Source organism: Leucoraja erinacea, chromosome 8 (genome assembly GCF_028641065.1).
Source record: "Leucoraja erinacea ecotype New England chromosome 8, Leri_hhj_1, whole genome shotgun sequence".
NCBI classification, from domain to species: Eukaryota; Metazoa; Chordata; class Chondrichthyes; order Rajiformes; family Rajidae; genus Leucoraja; species Leucoraja erinaceus.
In genome coordinates, this window is record NC_073384.1 from 71232182 (window position 1) to 71256431 (window position 24250).

The 24250-nt window shown below is 44.4% G+C and overlaps 1 protein-coding gene across 2 annotated transcripts in view; it reads left to right on the top strand.

Annotated features, from left to right (window-relative positions):
* fndc1 (fibronectin type III domain containing 1) overlaps positions 1-24250 on the top strand; it is a 202318-nt gene that overhangs the window by 108114 nt on the left and 69954 nt on the right. For both annotated transcript variants that reach the window (XM_055639966.1, XM_055639967.1), the window contains exons 10-15: positions 1691-3280; positions 11609-11727; positions 11875-11986; positions 13287-13697; positions 19897-19977; positions 23034-23159. In XM_055639966.1, the coding sequence (XP_055495941.1) occupies positions 1691-3280; positions 11609-11727; positions 11875-11986; positions 13287-13697; positions 19897-19977; positions 23034-23159 (2439 nt within the window). The remainder of the gene's footprint in view (positions 1-1690; positions 3281-11608; positions 11728-11874; positions 11987-13286; positions 13698-19896; positions 19978-23033; positions 23160-24250) is intronic.

Sequence of the window (24250 nt, forward strand, 5' to 3'; positions counted from 1 at the left end):
TGGGATGAGAGTGAAAAAGATTTGATTAAGCTCTTTGGAATTTAAAGGAATGGGAGGTGATCTCATTGAACCATAGAATATGATAGGGATTAACAAGTTAAATATTAGAGGCTGTTCCTCACATTGGAGAGTCTGCAGCCAGAGACATAGTCTCAGGAAAAGGAGGTGGCCATTTAGGTCCATCTGACAAAACACCTTAGCAAAGTGTTTAGTAAAACATATGGTATTTCTTGTCTCAGGACTGTGGATGGTCATTGTTGAGTATATTTAAAATCTACTGTACATCACATTCAAGAATTGGAGGATATGGAGTTCAGGCGATTAAATAAAGCATGTTTGAGGAGTGTATGGCCTACAACAGTTCTGTATTTCTTGTATTTGGACCAGCTTTTGGGCAGCACGGTGGCGTAGCGGTAGAGCTCCTGCCTTACAGCGCCAGAGACCCGGGTTCGATCTTGACTACCGGTGCTGTCAGTACGGAGTTTATACGTTCTCCCGTGACCTGCGCGGGTTTTCTCCGAGATCTTAGGTTTCCTCCCACACTCCAAAGACGTACAGGTTTGTAGGTTAATTGACTTGGTAAAAAGTGTAACGTGTAAAATTGGCCCTAGTGTGTGTAGGGTAGTGTTAATGTGCGGGGATCGCTGGTCGGCACGGACTCAATGGGCCAAAGGGTCTGTTTCTGTATCCCTAAACAAAACCAATCTGTATCTATAAACTAAACTTTTAAAGGGGTGCTGATTCAACATTCATTATATATTACCATTAGAAATAGTTGGGTGTTCAGTAAATCATTCAACATGTGTAAATGTTGAATGGATTAAGAAAATTGGAGGGTTTAATCTATGGAAAGTGGTCCAGCTGGTTAATATAACAATCTCAATTGTTAGGTGCCGTGTCCATAATAGTCAAGCTTGTTAAGGCAAACATGTTTTGAGTTGGAATGGAATACATATTGGTCGTAAATTCATTCGAAATTTTGGGAGGCTGTAGTCCAGTTTGCTCAGAGGCGCATCCTGAAATTTACAAATAAATCATTGACCATATCGATGATTGAATCGTTTGTTTAACCAAAAAAAGAAGAAGAATTCTGTAAAGTGATTTAGATGAACTGTTCCATGCAACATTAGTTGTACTTTATACATCTTTTACTTGCTACATTAAGGGCCTGTCCCACTAGGCGATTTTTTAGCCGACTGCCGGCGACTAGGACAATGGAATTCACCGAAGTCAGCACCGGCGACAACCTACGATATCCTGGCGACAACCTACCACTGTACCTACGTCAGGAGAAGACAAGCTACGACAAGCCCACGGTGGCCGACTGTCACCGAAAAGTTTTGAACATTTCAAAATCCAGCGGCGACTAGAAAAACGCTACGACTCTTTGGACGACTGAGGAGACGACTCACGACCATACAGGCGACACCTGGCTAGCTTCCGGCAGTCACCTAAAAGGTCGCCTAAGTGGGACAAGTACTTCCATCTGCCTCAATTTAAATGCTTGTTTGGCATTTTAGTGTTTAAACAATTCTGTGATTTCTTGATTTATTGACAGTTTCACACTTAGAGTTATTGCACGCTTGCAAAATTAACCAGGTTCTTTTATTGAACTACATGTGCATCATGTGTTTTGTTTTATAGAAATATTGTATTCCCACTAACCGTTTCCCTCTGCTTTTCTTGGTAGCTGACAACATTGCTGCAACTTCGCCTCGTCGGAACCAACGCAAATTTCATATTTCTCTCACATCCGAGACTTCGTCAGATTCCAAATCCTTCTCCAAAATGCCTTCGTCGTACGTGCCTTCTTCATCCGTTACGAAACCCATCAGAAAATCTTCGGATACCCTTCCTGATTCTGAATTATCTTCACAGTCATCTGTTTCTGATACTGAAATAGCACAAAACATGCATTTGGCTTCCTCATTAATCCTTCCATCAACCCCATCAGTACCATTAAAATATTCAGCAGCAAACCTGAGAAGAAACAGTCAAATGTTAAGCAGAGCAAGGACTATTTCCTCTGTATCCCCACCCAATGTAAGTCCACTTCGGCTAAGAGTATCAAATTCTAAAGCAAGTCCGAAAAGTCCAAATGTTTCTGGCTTTTCACCTGCTCTGATTCGAACTGAAGCAAAACAGCCAAGTCGTGATGAGTCCAATCTTCAGACCACATCTTCTTATTCCCCTTCCAGATCTTCTGGGTATTCAGAGGAAAACATTGAAGAGTTAAGTGTTGAGGAGGAAGACAAGCAAAACAAAAAAGGGGAGACTCCCAGTTTAACTAACTTGAAGCAATCTTATCATAATTCCATGCTGCACAGGCAATCCTCAAAACTTCAATCACCCAAGTCGGTCTTTGTTCCTGATGCTACGTCAAGACAGCCAATATCTAGAACAGGCTCAAATTCACGTTCATTTCGCAAAAATGTACCCACAATCTCCTTGACATGGCCATCTCCACCTAAAAGAAACGTTAGTCCTGATCCGGATAAAAAGCCAGTTTCCTCAGCAACTTCTAATTCTGCTTCTGAATTAAAACCAACCGCCTCCAGCAGTTCCTCGCAACGTTTTCCATCTTCTTTAACCAAGTTGTCTTCAGGAAATTCAGGTCAATTTTCACCATTGGTTTCTAATTTCCCCAGCACCAAGCTGTCATCTGGGACTGAGAAGAAACCATTTTCCTCTCGGGCATCCTCCCAGTCCCAACCTTCTTCACCAGTCCATTCCTCTGCTTCAGTGTCTTCAGAAGGCTCACGCTCAGTTTTGTCAAGAAATCGCTTTTCTGCCTCCCCGCTAACTTATGCTGGAAGACCTGATGGTAAAAGTCGAGCATCTTCTTCTTCTGTACAATTGAGATATCCCTCTTCATCATCATCGTTATCTTCCACTTCACAGGGACGTTCTCGCTTGGTTCAACCAACCCATTCCTCTTCTGTTCCCAATGGGAAAACTACAACGATTCCTCCGGCACAACCAGTTACTCCCTCAGTATATCAGTTTGTCCCTTCATCGTCATCTACGAGACACTTCAGACAACGGTCATCTTCACTTCCGTCCGGGTCCAAAAGAACAGGAAGACGACAATCGATTCCTCCCCTCGCTCCATCCTCACCGCATCATTCCACATCACATCTGCAACTCCCATCTCCTGCAGTTTCAAATCAACAGCGAATCACTGGGCCACGAACACGGTCTCCCTCAAGATCAAGTGATATTAGAGATTTTGGGCGTGCTGGAAGGTTTCGGCAGTTTGGAAAGGCCGGCCCAGATCAATGTAAGTGTTTACAAATTAATACAAGGGGCCTTTGGAAATGCCAAATGGATCAGACTGCATCAACAGAGAGAGAAGCTGGTGATGCTTCAAGTCATTGTCATGATCATTGTCAGGATTGGAATAACAACAGTTGTATATGGATAAGATGTGGGAGATTGGGGAAGAAAGGACAACAAGTAATAATGGTACAAAACAGTGAAGGGGTGAATTAAATGAGCATGAGTGAAAAATCAATGCATTGCAGACATTTGAGACTGAGAAGCAATAAATCCCTAGGACCTGGTGCCCCAAATTCAAGTGTTTTCAAGGTGGAAGCAATGGAGGTCACAGCTTGTTATCTTTAAATTGCATTGGTTCCAGAATAATTCCCACAGATTGGAAATTAGCACCTTAACTATTTAACAAAGGGAGAAGGAAACGGGAAAATAAAGAGCTATTGCACTAACATTGAATATTAAAGGAAATGCTGGAAATGTTTTTTTTAAGGACAGTTGGAAAATGAATATATGATTAGGCAGTGAATATGAGAAGGGATGAACGGAAGGTCATGTATGGCAAATCTGTTAGTTCTTGAGGTTAGATGGACTCTGAAAAGGAAATCATGCTCGACAAATCTAATCGTAATACACAAGGGGAATTTGAGAGATACTAATATGCAAGAATAATTTGAGATTAAAAAGAGGAGATGTTGCGGCTCTTGAAGAACAGGAAGGTGGTTAAATCCCCAGGACCAGATGGGATCTGTTCTATCCCATGTTATTGAGAGAGGCAAGAGAGGAGATTGTAGGACCCGTGATGAAGACCTATGCATCTTCTCGAGCCACAGGCGAGGCCCCGTAGGACTGGAAAGTAGCTAATGTTGTTCCCTTGCATCTTTATAATCTCGCACGAGTGGTTAAGGCGTTGGACTTAAGATCCAATGGACATATGTCCGCGTGGGTTCGAACCCCACTCCTGGTATTAGATTTTTTCTATGTTTCTATTAGTGGAATCAAGGGATATGGTGAGAAGACAGGCACGGGTTATTGATTGGGGATGATCAGCCATGATCACAATGAATGGCGGTGCTGGCTCGAAGGGCCAAATGGCCTCCCCCTACACCTATTTTCTATGTTTCTATGTTTCTATGTTTAAGAAAGGAGGTCGAGGGAATCCAGCCAAGATAGGCTGGTGAGCCTCACATGACTGGTGGGGCAGCTACTGGGGCTTCAGGGTAGAATTTACTCCCATTCGGAAGAGAGCAAGTCAATTAAGGACAGTCAGCATGGAATTATATGCATTAAGATACACAGGACTAACAGTGACTTGGTTCAGAATTGGCTTAGAGATAGGAGACAGGGTTGTGGTGGAAGAACGATATTCAAGCTGGAGGTCTGTGACCAGTGGAGTTCCACAGGGAGCTGTGCTGGGACCTCTGCTGTTTGTGAAACTTATATACCTGACCTGGATGTACATGTAGACGGGTTGGTTACTAAATTTGCAGATTACACCGAGATTGATGGGAGTGCAGACTGTGAGGAGGCTGTTAAAAGTATGCAGTGGGATATAGCTCAGCTACAGAAATGAGCAGAGAAATGGCAGATGGAGTTTAATCAGAGCAGATGTGAGGTTTTGCATTTTGGGAGGTCACAGGTAAGGGAAAAATATACAATTAATGGCATGACCCTTAACAGCAGTGATGTACAGAGGAATCTTAGGGTTCAAGACTTCCTAGGCCCCCTTTGGTCATGGCTGAACTTGGGCGTCTCCAGAGTGCTATTCCCTATATGGAGGGAACTTTATTTAACGTGGGGAGACTGGCGCACAGACAGCTACCCCACGGTCCTTGACAGATCTGAGTCAGGATCCATTGGCATGGAGTCCAAGATCACCAGAGACCTTTTTCTGCTGCAGCCTTCATCCGCCTTCCCAGCCATTGTGACGCTCCACTCAAGTCAGCCATCGTCCCCCGCCTGTTCCACCATTGAGGTCCAAGGCTATAACTCCCAGACAGTGACAACACTAATAGATGGAATGGTAAAGAAGGCATATGGTATGCTTGTCTCCGTTGATCGTGGCATTGAATATAAGAATTAGTAAGCCACGATGCAGCTTCACGACATTTTGTTCAGGCTGCATTTGGAGTATTGCATGCAATTGTGGTTGTCCCAGTACAGGAAGGATGTGGGGGCTCAGGAAATGAGATAGAGGAGGTTTATCATTGTGATGCCTGGATTAGAGGGCATTAGCACCAGGAAGAGGTTGGACAGACTTAGATTGTTTACTCTGGAATGCTGGACATTGTGGGGAGATTTGGTAGAAGTGTATAAAATTATGAAAGGCATAGACATGGTAGATATTCAGAACCTTTCTCCCAGGATGGAAAAATCCAATACTGGAAGATATAGCTTTAAGCTGAGAGGGGCAAAGTTAAAGGGAGATGTGCGTGGCAAGTTATTTTATACCGAAGGTGAGGGACGGTGGTAGAGGTGTTAATCCTGGCTAAATTGGAGCAGCCATGGCATTAAAATTGAGTAAGGGCGTATGTGCTGCTAGGCCATTTTGGTTGAGTTAAATGTGCCTCTGCAGAACTGAGACAAGGTGCTGAATGGTGCCAGTATGTCTGCGCCCAGATAAGTGTTGCAGAGAAAGAATGCGACATCTGCAGAAGTCCTACAATGAAGAGTGAAATGCATAGAGCTAATTGGATCAATGCAAACCAGGTATACATAGTGTAAATAATGTTGCAAAGCTTTACTGTGTTAGTTGTTGATTGGTTGAAATGTTAAGTCTTATCTGGGTTATCTAAATCCCAAGGCACATGTTGCATTATTCATCTATGTTGGCTTCCTTCTAGAAGCTCCTTTAGAATACAGTGTATTACTTACTGTGTTATTGGGTTACGGAACTGTCAATTATGTACCGTTATTATCAATATGTTTAATTGGTTTATAAAGAGACCACGCCCATGTGGTTCGACCCCTCAAGGTTCAGGGACCTATAAAAGGCAGCCCCTACAAGGTCCTTGGTCAATCTTCTGGAAGAGTGCTTGGGACTGCATGACCTTTTGGAGTGTCTCTGCTCTGCTTGGTCAGGCAGATGCGAGGATTGAACGCGCGGAGGTTAGGTATTGTTTAGGGAATTATTGTTGTGTTATCCAAAATAAAGTTTAGTTCCTCAAGTGCTTGATTCAATATTTTATTAACTGAAACTAGACTGGGAGGAGCTTAGAATGAGTTATTTACAGTGGCAGGTAGGATAGTGGCATTTAAGATACTTTTGGATAGGCAGATGGATGGGATTGGAGTGATATGGATTATGTACAGGGATATATAATTAGATCTTGGCATCGTGTTTAGCACATACGGCCTGTTCCTGTGCTTTGCAATACTCTATGTTCTAGTTGTCTTTCTAGTTGTATCCAGTAGAATAGATAAAAGGAAACCCGCAGAAATTATGGTGTTACTATTTCTAAATTCTGAGGAATAGATTGGGTAGTCTCATGCCCAAAATAGGTGAATCGAGGACCAGAGGACATAGGTTCATGGTGAAGGGGAAACGATTTAATCGGAATCTGATAGGTAACTTTTTCGCATGAAGGGTGGTGGAGGTATGGAATAAGCTGCCGGAGGAGGAAGTTGAGGCAGAGACTATGCCAATGTTTAAGAAACAGTTAGACAGGGACAGGTTTGGAGGGATATGGACCAAATGCAGGCAGATGAGACTGTTGTAGCTGAGACATAGTGGCCGGTGTGGGCAAGTTGGTTTGGAGGGCCTGTTTCCACGCTGTATCATTCTATGACTCTATAAATTCTAATGTAAAGGGAAGGGCGTGACAAGTGGAATATAGAAAGGGAAAATGAGAGATTATATAATTTGGTGGAAGAATAAAAAGTTGGACTATCTTGTAAATGATGAGAAATTGAAAGCTGCTGGTGTTCAGTGAGATATGGGAACCTTTGTACATAAATCAGTGACTACATGTGTAGAAAGCAATTGGCAAAGCAAATAATATGTTCTCCTTAAATGCTAGGATTTGAATATGATAATAAAGAAGACTTGTTCATGTTATAGGAAGGCAGATTACTATCTTAATGGCGTAATTGGCAAAAGGGGAAGTGCAATGTGATCCTTGTTCATCAGTCAATGAAAGTAAGCATGCAGGCACAGCAGGCAGTGAAGAACGCTAAATGGCATGTAGGCCTTCATAACACGAGGAATCGAAGGAGCAAAGAGGTCCTTCTGCAGTTGTACAGAGCCCTAGTGAGCCAACACCTGGAGTATTGTGTGCAGTTTTGGTCCCCTAATTTGAGGAAGGACATTCTTGCTATTGAGGTTGTGCAGCGTAGGTTTACAAGGTTAATTCCCGGGATGGCGGGATTGTCATATGCTGAGAGAATGGAGCGGCTGGGCTTGTACACTCTGGAGTTTAGAAGGATGAGAGGTGATCTTATTGAAACATGTAAGATTGTTAAGGGTTTGGACACACTAGAGGCAGGAAACATGTTCCCGGTGTTGGGGGGGTCCAGAACCAGGGGCCACAGTTTAAGAATAAGGGGTAAGCCATTTAGAACGGAGAAAAGGAAACACTTTTTCTCACAAAGAGTTGTGAGTCTGTGGAATTCTCTGCCTCAGAGGGCGGTAGAGGCCGGTTCTCTGGATACTTTCAAGAGAGAACTAGATAGGGCTCTGAAAGTTAGCGGAGTCAGGGGATATGGGGAGAAGGCAGGAACGGGGTACTGATTGGGAATGATCAGCCATGATCACATTGAATGGAGGTGCTGGCTCGAAAGGCCAAATGGCCTACTGCACCTATTGTCTATTGTCTATATAGAACTCTGTTGAGACCAGATTTGAGTCAAATCTGAGGTCCCTGGTCTGAAAGAATGACAAACTAGAAATTGAGGGAATGCAGCAAAGGCAGAACTGTGTTTGTGTCAGAAGTAGCAGTTTTGTTGTATGATTTGAGGCAGACGGGGTCTTCAGCTTCTTGAGTTTGAAGAATAACAGGTGATCCCACTGATATTTTTGTTCTTGGGGTGTCTGGACCCAGGAGTCGCTTTCTCTGAAATAACCATTTAGCTGTGTAGGACACAAATTCTATACTAATGTAAATGGGACATGTTGGTCGGTGTGTGCAAGTTGGGCCGAAGGGCCTGTTTTCATGCTGTGTCTATGACTCTATGACTCTAGGGAGATAGGCTTCTGCGGACCACAACAGCTACACTCTGCATTGTATTGACAGCAGCTCCATGTCCTGCTAGAATCACCATGCATTTGTCTCTGTGAGCTCCTGAAAAACGGTGTATTAATCCAGTCACTTTCCCAAGTGTTAACAACATCCAATTAAAATAATTAAATTGATTAAACGCCTTGCAAGGGAAAATAAACATGACTTTTGGAACAGTCCAGAAAAAGGAAGCGCAGCTTAAAAAGGAGAGTAAGACTATTCAGGGATGATGTGGAGATAGGTAACATCTTGGGGTCAGAGTCCTAGAACTGTACTGCGCGGAAAGAGGACCTTCAGCCCAATGTCGACCAAATTGGTGTTTTGGGCTAGTCCCATGTGCGTGCAATTGACTGAAAACCATCTAAACCCTTCCTATCCATACATCTGCCCAACTATCTGATGAAAGTCATAATTGCACCTGCTTCTATCACTTCCCCAAGTAACTCATTCCAGATAAGAACTATCCTCTGAGTGAAGAAATTACCTCTGGGGGCCCTCTGCAAACACTCTGCATCCACCTTAAGTTATGCCCTGGTGTTCGAGAATCCTGTACCTTGACAACAGACTCAGTTGATTTCTGTCCCTTGTGATCATCTACATCTCAGCAAGGTCACATCTTAGGCTTCCACACTCCAAAGTAAAAAGTCACAGCCTATGCAAGCTCTTCCTCACAACGCAAGCCTAGCTAATGTCCTGGTGAATCTCTTTTGCACCTTATATAACCTAGGGACATCCTTCTTATAGCTAGATGCCCAGAACTGCACATCTTGCATTAAGGACATTCTTTTAGGAAGGAGATGAGATTTCTTTAGACAGAGGGTAGTGAATCTGTGGAATTATTTGCCACAAAAGGATATGGAGGCCATCAGTGGATATTTTGAAGGCAGAGATAGATAGATTCTTGATTAGTACAGGCATCAGAGGTTATGGGGAGAAGCCAGGAGAATGGGGTTAGGAAGAAGAGAGAGATCAGCCATGATTGAATGGCAGAATAGACTTGATGGGCCGAATGGTCTAATTCTACTCCTATCACTCATGACCTTATTATCTTATTGGGTGCCCATCAACTGTGTAACCTAAAGTCACAGTCTCCAGCTTTGGAAGCCTTTGGTCCTGACTGTCACTGGTAATTCACAGTTGAACGTTGGAAATGGGAAGGTTCCTCTTGTTTGCAGGTTCCCATCTTTTGATAGAACATCTGGTTTGTCTACTGTGAATACTGCTGGGGTAAAGTCGTCTAGCTGCTCTTAGCATTCCACTGAGATGCAAGGTTTCCTTCGGTTTGTGACAGGAAGTGGATCTCACACGCAGGCTCAGCATTTATTGTCCAACTGGCATTGCCGACCAGACTAGAAACAACAGTTTACATGAGAAGCATTGGTTTGGAAGTTTATTCACTGAGTAAAATGCAATTAGAGTCATGCAGTCAGAGTCACACAGTCATACAGCGTGGAAACAGGCCTTTCAGCCCAACTTGCCCACACCGGCCAACATGTCCCATCTACATTAGTCCCACCTGCCTGCGTTTGGCCCATATCTCCCTAAACCGATCCTATTCATGTACCTGTCAAATTGGTCCTTAAAAGTTGTTATAGTATCTCCGTTCACTATCGCCTCAGGCAGCTCGTTCCATACACCCACCACCCTTTGTGTGAAAAAACTACCCCTCTGGTTCCTATTAAATCTTTCCTCCCTCACTTTAAAACTATATCCTCTGGTTCTTGGTTGCCCTACTCTGGGCAAGACGCTCTGTATGTCTACCTGATCTATTCCTCTCTTAATCTCTATAAGATCACCCCTCATCCTCCTGCGCTCCAAGGAATAGATTTCTAGCCTGCTCAACCTCTCCATATAGTTCAGGCCCTTGAGTCCTGGCAACATCCTCATGAATCTTCTCTTGTCAAGCCTTTCCAGCTTGACAACATCTTTCTTATAACATGGTGCCCAGAACTGAACACAACGCTCTAAATGCGGCCTCACCAACATCTTATACAACTGCAACATGACCTCCCAACTTCTATACTCAATACTCTGACTGATGATGGCCAATGTGCCAAAAGCCTTTTTGACCACCCTATCTACCTGTGGTGGCAGTCTCCACGAACTACGTATCTGCATTCTTAGATCCCTCTGTTCTGCAACACTCCCCACCTGCCGTTCACTGTGTAGGTTCTGCCCATGTTAGACATCTGAAAATGTAACACCTCACATTTCTCTGTGTTAAATTCCATCAACCATTCCTCAGCCCACCTGATCAACTGATCAAGATCCTGCTGCAATTATTGACAACCATCTTCACTATCTACAACACCACACACTTTAGTGTCATCTGCAAAATTGCTAACCATGTTGTGATCCAAATCATTGATATAGATGACAAACAGCAATGGGCCCAGCACTGACCTCTGAGGCCCACCACTAGTCACAGGCCTCCAGTCCAAAAAGCAACTTTCTATCATCACCCTCTGCTTCCTGCCATGAAGCCAATTTTCTATCCATGCAGCTATCTCTCCTTGGATCCCATGGAATCTCACTGCCAGAGTAGCCAACCATACGGAGCCTTGTTGAAAGCTGTGCTCATAACTTACTGTAGCTCTATGGATTTCCATAATTCTCCGGCCATGGTGGGATTTTAACTCCTGTCATCAGGCCAGATTTGCAGACGTCATTTACGGATTTGCAGATCACACTGCAGGGAATCGTGCAAAGTCATGAAAATCTTGAACTCAACTCCAAAATGGTAGATTAACATTTTCAACATTGAGTTTGATGGACTTTTCCGAGGTCAAGTTAGGAAGGATTACTGACTGGTAGACGGTGCTAATACACAGATCAGCTGCGACCTAATTGAATGACTTGAGGAGTTGAAAGCTCACTTCTGTTGCTCCTTCACCATAACTCAAAGGATGAGTTCAATGCAGGTAAACCTGGAAAGGTTGCTTTTGTTGAGGTGGCTCCGTTGCATGTCCGGGCTCAGCACACAACGAGTGTCTAATGTAACAGGGAGAGGTGGTTGAGATGCTTTCTTTGATAAAATAAATACAATTCTTATGACTGCTGTGAACAAACATAGAATGCACAAGATATTAAAACTATATCATTCTTGATATATGTCACAGGGAAAAATAGGAGACCAAACTTGACAGCTGAAAGAGGGAATAAAGTTTCATCCAGCAAACACGACAGTGAAAAAACAACAGGACGCAGAGTCATCACGGGCCCTCAAGACACTAAATGGGTTAAGTATTACACGCTCAATTGATTTTGCAAATATCAGGTCACTGATGATCTGGCAAATATAAGGGATGATAATTAATATTTAAAAGCATATTCTCATTAGGCAAAGGCTGCCTCTGTGACTAATTGGTTGATAACTTTGAAACAGATTGTGGATCTTGATCAGGGAATACTGATGAATCCTGAAGGACAAGTGCTCCAAGATACGGCGGGAAATCCGCTGCGGATACAGTTGGGATCAGATGGGCGTACGATATTAGGTTTGTGCAATTTCACTGGAAAAATTCCGCCTTGCAAAACGAACTTCGATGTTTAATTGCTACTTGTTGTTTAGTATGTTAATGCTGAAGGCAAGTAACGAAAGCTTGCTGATGAACCTTGCAGTGGAATTATGCGACTTGCTGCTTGCATGTCTTTATGTAATTGTGTTAGATTTAGCTTATTTTTCTTGAAAAATAACTCCTCACATCAGAAGATTGAGCATCAGGTCTATTCAACATTGAGATATTGGAAGTTTTACGTACAGGTCCACCACTGATTTTCCCCGCAACTGGTGGTCTTTTAAGGTAGACCAAATTGCTAGCATGTACTTGAAATGCTCCCCAGAAGTCCTGCCGAAAGTGTCTCGCCTAGGCCGGGTAAGGCGGCCGATCTCGGCCTCATTGGGGTTTCTGCGCCGATCAATGGATTGAATTTTCCCGCTGCTGCCGGGGCTCTGGAACGCCAGCCAGCCGGAGCCGGTAGATCCGTTCCCATAGCCGACTTTGCGGCCAGGTATAGCCCCTGTCCCACTTTCACGACCTAATTGGCGACCTCTGCCATGTTTCCCCCTGACTCATACTCGTAGCATGGTCGCCACGAGGCCATAGGAGGTCTTCGTAACTCTTCCTCATGCTCGTGAGTGGTCACCGCGTACTCGTGGCCTCAAGTAGGTCGTGGCGTTTTTTCCAGCCTGATAAAAAATGTCCACGAGTAAAAAAAAGGTCGGCATGGAAAGAATTGATACTTTTTACTCGTAGGTAGGTCGTAGTAGGTCGCGATGGTAGTCATAGATAGTCGTAGATCGGGAACTGGCCCGAGTAAAAAAACATGCAAACATGACATCATTTTATCATGTGATCATTTTCCACTCCTAGCTAGTCGTAGTTGGTCTTAGGTGTGGAAGACTAAGGTCGAGAGGGGTCATAGGAGGTCGTAGACATAGTCGCAGGAGGTCATAGACATCGTCGTAGGTGGTCGTAGGAAGTCTTCTACGGCGAGTCAACACGACCTTGACATTTTCTTCAACTCATCTAGGTTCTTCTAAACTCGTGGATTAGGTTGTCCAAGTGGGACAGGCCCTTATCACAGCCCCCTTTGTGGTCTAGGCGGACCATTCTGGTACCGTTGGACTACTGTCGGAGGGCATGACCTCTGTTATTCAGCAAAACGGATAATCCCCAAAGACTCTGGAACCACGTGTGCTGCCAAATCGGTGGTGGACTGTAAAAATATTATGATATGTAGCAAATTAAGGTCTTGTATTAAAATGAAAAGCATACTCTTTGTCCGCTGTTGCAGATCAGGAAGGAACTCCAATCTTGAGTCCAGATGGCTTGGCTCTGTTTGGACATGGGCGAGACAGTAAGCCTTTAGATGGCCCAAAGGATAAGCCAATTTTGTCAGTTGGAGGTAAACCGGTCATTGGATTTGTCCGGCAACTGGAAACAACGGTTGTGCCAAGAACAACCACCACACCAGAGCCGACCACAACCACCACACCACGGCCGACCACAACCACCACACCAGTGCCGACAACAACCACCACACCACGGCCAACAACAACCACCACACCTGTGCCGACCACAACTGAGTTAACAACCGTACTGGTAACTGAAGTTCCAGAATGTCCCATGGGCAGTGTGGCGAGATTGGATGAAAATGGTTACCCTGTTTGGAGTCCTGTCGGAAAAATCGAATGTGATGAAGAAGGTAATAATGATGTGAACCAGAAGCTAATATATTTCAGAAGGTTTATGAAGGAACTGCAGATGCTGGAAAAATCGAAGGTAGACAAAAATGCTGGAGAAACTCAGCAGGTGTGGCAGCATCTATGGAGCGAAGGAATCGGTGTTTCTTCAGAAGAAGGGTCTCGACCCGACACGTCACCTCTTCCTTCGCTCCCCAGATGCTGCCTCACTCGCTGTTTCTCCAGCATTTTCATGTATCAGAAAGTTAATCGTTGGGAATGTGAATGGGAATTCATTCATGGGAATGTGAATGGCACGATAATGAATTTGATATTATATTGATATGCATGATTGGAAAGAGCCATTCTGCAGCTTTAGATAAGGTCCTTAGTCAAATCTAAATATTGCAACATGGTTACAAATAACAGTAGAATTATAATGTGCAGGAAGGGACAGTAGATGCTAGTTTACACCGAAGATGGGCACAAAATGCTGGGGTTAAAGCCCTGTCCCACTTACGTGATTTTTCTGGCGACCTGCCGGCACCCGTCATCGGCGCAGCAGGCTGCCGAAAATGTTCAACATGTTGAAAATATAGCGGCGACCAGAACAAGGTACGACTCTTTGGGCGGGGTGATGCCTGTATGGTGGTGAGTAATTTGAAAAATTACTGACCATGTTGAACATTTACGGCAACCTGCTTGCGACTATGACGGGTGCCGGCAAGTCGCTGACAAAAGTGCATGTGTGGGACAGGCCCTTAACTCAGCAGGACCGGCAGCAACTCTGGAGAGAGTGAATGCGTGATGTTTTGTGTTGAGACCCTTCTTCAGACTGAGAGTCATGGGGGGAGGGGAACTAGAGATATGGAACCAATAGCTAAATAGCCAGGTCAACAAAGGACGGGGAGAGAAAAATAAGCTAGAAATCTTAAATGTGTGGACTGGACAAGAAAGGTCTCCAAGGTCAGATGCTGCTGCCAATGGACATGTATTTTAGAAATTGGGCTTTTTAAAGACATTAAATCAAATACTAGATGTTCAATATTAAAGGCAACATTCATGCACTCATTTTATCATGAAGATGATCGCGAATCAATTTGATAAATGCTCCTGCACAGAAGTCTCTCCTATGTACCTGAAACATTGTCCTTTGGAGGTACAAATTAGGGTTGTCACCTTCACAATATTGAACGGCACAGTGGCGCAGAAGTAGAGTTGCTGCCTTACAGCACCAGAGACATGGTTTCGATCCCGACTACAGGTGCTGTCTGTACGGGGTTTTGTACGTTCTCCCCGTGACCAGAGTGTGTTTTCGCCGAGATCTTCGCTTTCCTCCCACACTCCAAAGATGTACAGGTTTGTAGGTTAATTGGCTTGGTATAAATGTAAAATTGACCCTCATATTTCTAGGATAGTGTTAATGTGTGGGGATCGCTGGTCGGTGTGGACTTGGTGGGCCAAATTCCATGCTTCTGCGCTGTATCTCAAACCTAAAATTTAAACAAAAATGTATTTGTTATTGATATTGAGCATATGACAACTAATCTTTTGGGTCTGAAAGGGAATGATGGAAGCTCCCACTTCAGAATTTTGTATTAGTTTACTTTATTGTGGGTCAGAAGGACACAATTGTTCTAGAATTAAATAAATAGTCTCATTTCAAAGTGGAGGTTGTTTTACACCACCCCGAAGTATTCAGTAGCTCACACAGCATCAGTCGAGTGAGAAAAAGATTTGAATGTTTCAGTTGGATGATCTTTCTTTCAAGTGGTATGGAGAACTCTTTGCATAGTGTATGTAGGCATTAGCATTGTGTTCAGCTGTTCTAATGTGGCCAGTGCTGTCTAAAATGTTCCTTTCCTTTGTCAATTCAAATCCAGTTGTAAGCCCTAAATATTGGAGCAACCAACTGCACGCACTTAATATCATGGTGGGAACTTGGACGCAAGAAGCAGAGTCTTATAATTTATACCCAACACAGTTACAAACAGTAAAATCTTAATTGGATATTCCAGAAATTAGACCTTTTCATTTAATATATATCTATACATAAATGTGTGTATGTATTACTTCTCGATACGCATGTATGTGCATGTATGTATGTATGTATATGCATATGTATGTATCGAGAAGTAATGTATATGTATGTATGTACACACACACACAGACGCACACACACACATATACACACACACACACATTATATATATATATATATATATATATATATATACTAGACCAAGTTGGGTCCCGTCCCCCAACGCGGGGGGGGGCATGGGGTCATAGAGGTGGGGGAGTGGTGGTCCCCGAACGCAATATTCCACCACTCACCCATAGGTCCCAATACTCACCACTCCCTAGAGAGGGAGGGGGTTAGAGGGAGGGGGAGTAGAGAGGGAGGGGGGGGGGAAAGAGTAGGGGGGGAGAGATGGAGGGGGAGGGTGATAGAGATGGTGAGGGGTAGAGAGGGAGGGGGGGAGAGGGGGGGGGTAGAGGGAGGGGGTAGAGAGAGGTAGAGTAGAGAGGGGAGTGGGTGGGAGAGGGGAGTGGATAGAGAGGGAGGGGGAGGGGGGGGAGAGGGAGGGGAGGAGGGTTAGAGAGGGAGAGAGTAGACGGTTGGGAGGGGGGGAGAGAGAGGGAGGGGGGTAGAGAGAGAGGGAGAGGGGGGGGTAGAGAGGGGTGGATAGAGAGGAGAGGGAGGGGGTAGAGAGAGAGGGGGGGAGTGGTAGAGGGAAGGGGGGTGGTAGAGAGGGTGAGGCGCAGAGAGGGAGGGGGTATATTGGGGGAGGGGGGTAGAGAGGGAGGGGGCATCTCTAGAGTAGAGAGGGAGGGTAAAGAGAAGGAGTGGTAGAGAGGGTGAGGGGCAGAGAGGGAGGGGGGTAGAGACCCTATCCCATCTCCCCCCTCCTGATTTCTCTAATCCTCCTCCCATTCCCTGCCCCAGGACCTACCCAGGACCTACCCAGACGGGGCCTGGTTCTCATGCTCGGCCCGGCCCAGACTGTAGACTCCAGATTCCTCTTTGGTTCCAGCGGCAGCCTCCAGCCATTAGCTCGGCCGCTGCCTGGGCTCCAGTGCAGGTTCCGACTTCACCGTCCCTGACCCTGGACCAAGGCTCGTCCTTGGTTCCAGCGGCGGCTTCTTTATCGACCCCAGTCACGGCCCCATGACAAGCCCCGGGCTCGGCTCTCACTCCAGCACCAGCACCAGGCTCGGCACCAACTAGGGCCCGTGGCTCCACCCTCACCACCTGATGTCGGGCGTCAGCCGCCGCATGAGTGCTGGAGTGTTCCATCCTACATTGCGAGTCCATTGTGACGTCACTCGGGCTTTTTTCCCCGAAATGGATGAGTTTTTGGGCTGTTTTTAAAACTTTAAAGGATTAAAAAGTTCAGAAATATGGCTGGGAATGTGATGGGGAGACGTTAATCACCTCGAGGGGAAAGATGTGTAGATTGTGTGAAGATGGGAAGGCTGTGGCCTAGCGTTTGTAAGGAAATGAGAATCACGCAGATTGTGCTCAGATGATCACACACACATATACACACACCGCATTTAGACAATATCCCTCTAAGCATTTCCTATCCATGTCCCTATACAAGTGTCTTTCAAATGCTGTTATAGCACCTGCCACAACTACCTCTTCCAGCAGCCCAATCCAGATACATTTTTTTAATCTTTTGGATTCTCATTAATTTTATCTGCCAGAGCTATGTCCTGCCCAATTTTGGCCCTCCCCATTTATTTCTTAACTATGCTCTACAATCCCCTAAACTCCTCTAGGGATTCACTTGATTCCAGCTGCCTAAATCAAGCCCATGCCTCTGTCATTTTCCTGACCAGAGCCTCAATTTCTTTTTTCATTCAGGGTTCCATACGCCCAGCTGCCTTGCCCTTCCCTCAATTGGGAACCTGCATTCCTTGAACTCTCAAGAGCACTCTTTTCAAAGCAATCCCAATCCGGACATCTCTTTGCCCGCAAACACCCTACTCCAATCAACTTTAGCAAGTTCCTGTCTAATGGCATCAAAGTTAACCTTGCCCCAATTTAATTAGTGAACCTGCCCTGTCCTTATCCACAACTATTTTACAGCTAATAGATATCCTGATCCCAAACCGCTCGCCCACCGTTACTTCAGTCACATGCCCATCCCAATTTTCTAAGAATTCAATTCCTTCAAAAAGCTGAGGCTAAAGGGCCTGTCCCACGATGCGAGTTCACCCAAGAGCTCTCCCGAGTTAAAAAAAAATCAAACTCGTGGTACCTCATCACGAGTATTTTTTTACTCTTGGACAATTTTCACAGTGCTGAAAAAACGTCACTAGTTGCCGCGTTTTCCGAGTACCTGCCGTTAGCATTAAGAGCCGCTACGAGGCATCCATGATCTCCGACGTAGCCCCAACAGCAATTAGAATGGATACACACACACACACACACACACACAAGCTTACGAAGGAACTGCAGATGCTGGAAAATCGAAGGTAGACGAAAATGCTGGAAAAACTCAGCGGGTGAGGCAGCATCGTTGCCTAGAGGTGTATAAGATCATGATCGGAATGGATAGGAAAGATGCACAGAGTCTTTTGCCCATGGTAGGGGAAACAAGAACCATGGGACATAGATTTAAGTTGAGAGGGGAAATAGGAATCTGAAGGACAACTTTTTGTTGGGTGGTGGGTATATGGAATGATCTGCCAGAGGAGGTAGTTTAGGCAGAAACCATAACAACATTAAAAATACATTTTGACATGCACATGGATAGGAAAGGTTTAGAGGGATATGGGCCATACACAGGCAGGTGGACTAGTGTAGATGCTGCTCCTTGGTCAGCATGGGCAAGCTGAGCTAAAGGGCCTGTTTCTGTGCTATATGACTATGATTCTAATTCTGTTCAGGACAGTAATAAATATTAAAAACTTTCCAAGCACAGTTTGGCAGTTTTGCTCATTCGTTTTTTTCCAAACATGAAATTTAAGAAAAAGTACACAATGAAACTGTTTCTTAGTATTCCTTAAAGGCCAGTTAATTAACTTTTTTAGATAGATAACCATTCCATTATTAATCACCTCTCCGGAGTCTCTTTAGAAGCATTCAACCAACGTTCAGTTTAATATAAATTAATTTTCTACAGAATTAAATGATTCAAATAAATAGAAAGAAAACTGTAAACTAGAATCAAGAGACAAAATTCTGGATTTAATGCAGCAGTTTTAAGAAGAAAAGGTTATAATTTATACCGTTGAAGTATTGATCCAGAAAGGGTATTGCAGCTGTTCTTACAGGCACTGAGAAACCTGGCGGATATTTCTAGCATATAGACGTCAGCTGAATAATATCATAACCTGTTTCTGAAAATTATCATAAGTATTTTGCAAGACTCGTGCTGAATAAAATAGGTCTCTTTAGCCGTTCTGGTATAGCAACAACGTTTTCTGTCTGCTGAATCTACAAATGAGCTGCTAAAGCAATAAATATGTTTTGTGGTTCCTGTTCTGTAATGAACTCATGACTGGCTTGTTTGAAGTGATTACACTTCTGTTAAAATAACATGGAGACGAATTTCATTGGAGCATATAACTGTGTTAATACCACGCATCATATTTGCACAGGTGCTGCCTAACCAGCTGAGTAAAGGGCCTGTCCCACTTGGCCATCATTTGCGCCTCATTTATATGTAAAATAGGTCGACGCACGGGTAGCATGTGGGTAGCGTGGGACAGGCGCATGGAGAGGTGTGGAGGAGTGTGGAGTTGAGCGCGGTATCGCGTGACGCTCCAGGTTTTCGTGCTGAACGAAATCCTCGCGCGCCACCTGCATGACGCATGCTGACGCAATGGGTACGCACGCTGACGCATTGTTGTCACACGCTGCGTCCTGAAATCTCACGTGTATCGCGTGGTGACGCAGGTTACGTCACCGTACGTAACCATGTGTCGCCGCGCACTGCAGGGTCGTTTAATGACGTCACGCACACCAGATGGCATGATGACGCGTGATTTGCGCGCGATGCCGCGCGTAACGAAGCGTCGACCTATTTTACATATGACGCGTAAATGTGGCGCGAATGACGGCCAAGTGGGACAGGCTCTTTACTCCAGCACTCTGTGTACCATTCTACAGAAAATTTCAAGGTAGCTTGATTTCTTGTTCTGGTCTACACCAATACAAATTGACACTTAACGATATATTTTCTTATGTTTTCTCGTCTTCAATCGAAGAGTCTTCAGGGATGGAACCAGATTTGATGCCAACTGTTTACATGGAAGGCGACTCTTTGGATTCTTTAGACATTAAAGAAGGTACTGCCTAGGCACGGGTATTTCACTTTTTCTGTTGCACTTTAAAACATTTCTTCATTTTAAAGAAATGGGCGCAGCGGTAGAGTTGCTACCTTACAGCGCCAGAAACCCAGGTTCAATCCCGACTACGGGTGCTGTCTGTATGGAGTCTGTACGTTTTCCCCAGGTGCTCCGGTTTCCTCCCACACGACAGGTTTGTAGGTTAATTGGCTTCAGTAAAGATTGCAAATTGTCACCAGTGTGTAGGATAGTGTTAGTGAGCGGGGATCGCTGGTCGGTGCAGCCGGTGGGCCAAAGGGCCTGTTACTGTGCTGTATTTCTAAACTAAACTAAAAGTGCCTCTTTCCTAGTTTCAGTACTTCATCTTATTAATCAGGTTGGGTTTGTTCTTGGAAAAAGCATTTCAGAACCCTGTTAAAATGGCCTTTAAGGACCAAATCCCAAATTCTGTTTGCTTTAAAATCAACAATAAACTTAGTTCAAACATAGAATTTGTAACTACTCAATCCTTCGGCTAAAAGTTTGTTAGGTTTGTTTCTCTTCCAGAATGGAGCGGCTGGGCTTGTATACACTGGAATTTAGAATGATGAGAGGGGATCATATTGAAATATATTAGATTATTAAGGGATTGGGCATGCTAGAGGCAGGAAACATGTTCCAGATGTTGGGGGTCCAGAGCCAGGGGCCACAGTTTAAGAATAAGGAGTAAGCCATTTAGAACGGAGACGAGGAAAAACTTTTTCACACAGAGAGTTGTGAATCTGTGGAATTCTCTTTCCTCAGAAGGCGGTGGAGGCCAATTCTCTGGATGCTTTCAAGAGAGAGTTAGATAGAGCTCTTAAACATAGCGGAGTCAGGGGATATGGGGAGAAGGCAGGAACGGGGTACTGATTTGGATGATCAGCCATGATCACATTGAATGGCGGTGCTGGCTCGAAGGGCCAAATGCCTACTCCTGCACCTATTGTCTATTGTCTGCTTCTGGAATTATTACACGTGTGGGGTGGCAAGTGTATGTAGACCCATAGAGATCAATATTTTTCTGACGTTGCAGATGGTTAAAATAATTACTACTTAAGGGGCTGTCCCACTTGGGCGACCTAATTGGTGAGTTTAGAAGAGTTTGCCCTCGTCTCATACGCACAGCTTGGTCGACACGAGGTCCTAGGAGGTCTTTGTAATTCTCCTTCATGCTCGAAAGTAGTCCCCGCATATTCGAGACCTCAGCTAGGTCGCGGCGTTTTTGTCAACACGATGAAAAATGCCCGCGAGTAAAAAAAGGTCGCCATGGAAAAAATCAATATTTTTTTATTCGTAGGTTTAGTCAAAGTAGGTCGTAGTAGGTCGGCATGTTAGTCGTAGGTAATCGAGGGTAGTCAAAGGTAGTCGAAGATAGTCTTCATCATAGTCGAAGGAGATCGAAGGAGGTCGTCTTCACTCTCCACTATTCGGTGTCCAATTTTCCCGAAGATAGTCTAAGCTAGTTGAAGCTGGTCTTTAACATAGTCGAGGGAGGTTGAAGGAGGTCTTCTACATAGTTGAAGGAGGTCTTCAACATGACACTTTTTCAAACTCTCCTAAACTCTTCTAAACTTGCCAATTAGGTCACCGGAGTGGGACAGCCCCTTAACAGTGCACCTGGCAATAAGTTGCATTTATAATAGATTAGAATAAAATGTAAAATATAGGTTAGGTGATATTTGTTTATCGGATATGAGACAAATTAGAGTCATTTAACCTGTCGTACAATAAACCCATAATATAAATCATATATATAATGATTTGAACAAAATTACACATCCTTAAAACGATTCTACAGTAGCATTTACACCTACAGTGTTACTATATTTTTCTGATCAAATAATTCTGAGCAGTTCTTAATTCATGTTCTATGTTACACCGCAGAAATAACCAGGAAAGGTTCAATTAATAAATCCACTCCACTCTCCAATTCTTTCTCTGCTCCATTGACAACTGCATGGGTACTGCTCATCTTTTTCATCAACCACCATCACCTTCCTCCCTTCCCTCAAAGTCACGTGGACCACTTCCACCTTACCTCTCCCCTTTCTTGATCTCTCTGTCTCAATCTCAGGAGACAAGCCATCTGCGTGCGATCTGCCAATGAACCCTTACTCACCTATATTGCTTGCCTGTAACACAAGCCATCACTTGCTTGCTCTTGCCCCACTCATCTCCTCTCGCCCCTCTTACCAGCTGCTACCCCTCCACTCTCTGTATGATAAAACCTTGTTTACAGGTGTCCTTTGACGACTTTTTCTTACACAAGTTAAATAATTGTGACACCAAGGAAATCTGTAAAAGTTATAAAGTTACAACATAACAACTGATAAATTCTTTGCCCCAACCAATGAGGTTATGCATGCCATACTGTCTTCGTCACCACCCTGTCTATCTGTGTTGCCATTTTCAGGACAATACAGACATAACTCCGGAATCTTTGTTCATCCTTGGTGCTCCACCGTTCAACTGAACATGTCCTAGTTTTGTTTAGTGTAGAGATACAACATGTAAACAGGCCTTTTGGTCCACCCAGTCCACACTGACGTCAGAATAGTTCCATATTGCCCTACTTTTTGCCTCCACTCTCTACACACGAGGGGTATTTTCCAGTGACCAATTAACCTACAAAACCATCACGTCTTTGGATTTTGGGGGAGGAAACCAGAGCACCTGGAGGAAACCCACACAGTCACAGGGAGAACAAGAAACTCTGTACAGATAGCGCCCTAGGTTAGGATGGAACTTGGGTCTCTGGAACTGTGAGGCACCAGTTGTGCCACTGTGCCCCCAACTGCGTTCTACTGCAATTTGACTTCCCAAAATGCATAACTGCATCATAGCTGTGATTAATTATTACTTGCTAATGCTTCACCCAACTTTCAATGTTGCTTTAGCACGATCCACAATTCTACCGACCTTTGCGTTAACCGAAAAGTACTGATCGTACCTCTCACCACATGATGTATACGTCTCAGGTATTAGATTATTGGCTGTTCAGAGTATTTTATTGCCATTTTGTTGTGTCTTCCAAGGGTTTCAGATAATTACAAGTACCACACCAACAACAACTGAGTCTGCAACAAAGGTAGAGCCTGTGCGGTCGTTTAACGCAATTCCCCAGTCGGAGTTTGATGTGGCAGGAAACAGACGGTTTGTAGGTGTGTATGCAACTTGAAAAGCTTCTACTAATGTGCCTGATTGCCCTTTAATTTCCTGACCCATTTTAAATTGTGTTCACCTTGAATCATTTGAGTTTGCTGCTGACATGCGATCTTCCCAGTGGGAATTTCTTCAAACCGAATGGATGTTTTCTGATGATGAGGTCATAGACTCGTGCAACACGGAATCAGGCCCTTCCCTGGTAATAACTTACGGTGATAAATACGGTAATAATTTTCCGTCATAACTCACCCACGCCGACCAAGCTGCCCCATCTACACTAGTCCCGCCTGCCCACATATGGCCCGTCCCTTTAAATGCTTCCTGTCCATGTACTGTCCAAATGTCTTTTAAACATTGTTATGGTATCTGCTTCAACGACCTGTTCAGTCAGTTCATTCCATATACACACCACCCTGGGCGAAAAACTTGCCCCTCAGATTCCTATTAAATCTTTCCCTTCTCATCTTAAAACTACAGTCTCTGGTTCTCGGTTCCCAACTCTGGGTAAAAAAATCTGTGCATCTATTTTATCTATTCTTCTCATGCACCTCTATAAGATCACCCTTCATTCTCCTGCACTCCAAGGAATAAAGTCCGAGCCTGCCTAATCTCTCCCTGTAGCTCAGGCCCTCAGGTCCTTGGCCACAGAAACTTTTGGATGGCAACAGAATCTTTCACCCCGAGCATAGCTTTTTTTTTGCACTAGCCGGTCCTCAGAGCAAGTCGACACTAAAGTAGGAAATAAATCCTTAACAGCTTGTCATGTCATGTTTTCTCCGTCTCTGCCACATCTGCTCCCAAGATGAGGCTTTCCATTCTACGACATATGCAATATCCTCTATCTTTAGCAAATGTTTCCCCCCCTGCTGTCATAGACAGATCCCTCACCTGCATCTCCTCTGTGTCCCTTAGCCCTTAGTTCTGCTCTCACTCCCCCCCCCCCCTTCCCCCCAGAAGGAAGAAGTATAGAGTTCCCATGTTCCTTGTATTTCACTCACCGACCCCTGCATCCGACACATCATTCTCCCGCATTGCTGGCACCTCCAAAGTGATCCCACAATCAATTTTGCCATTGTTGCAAGGAAAC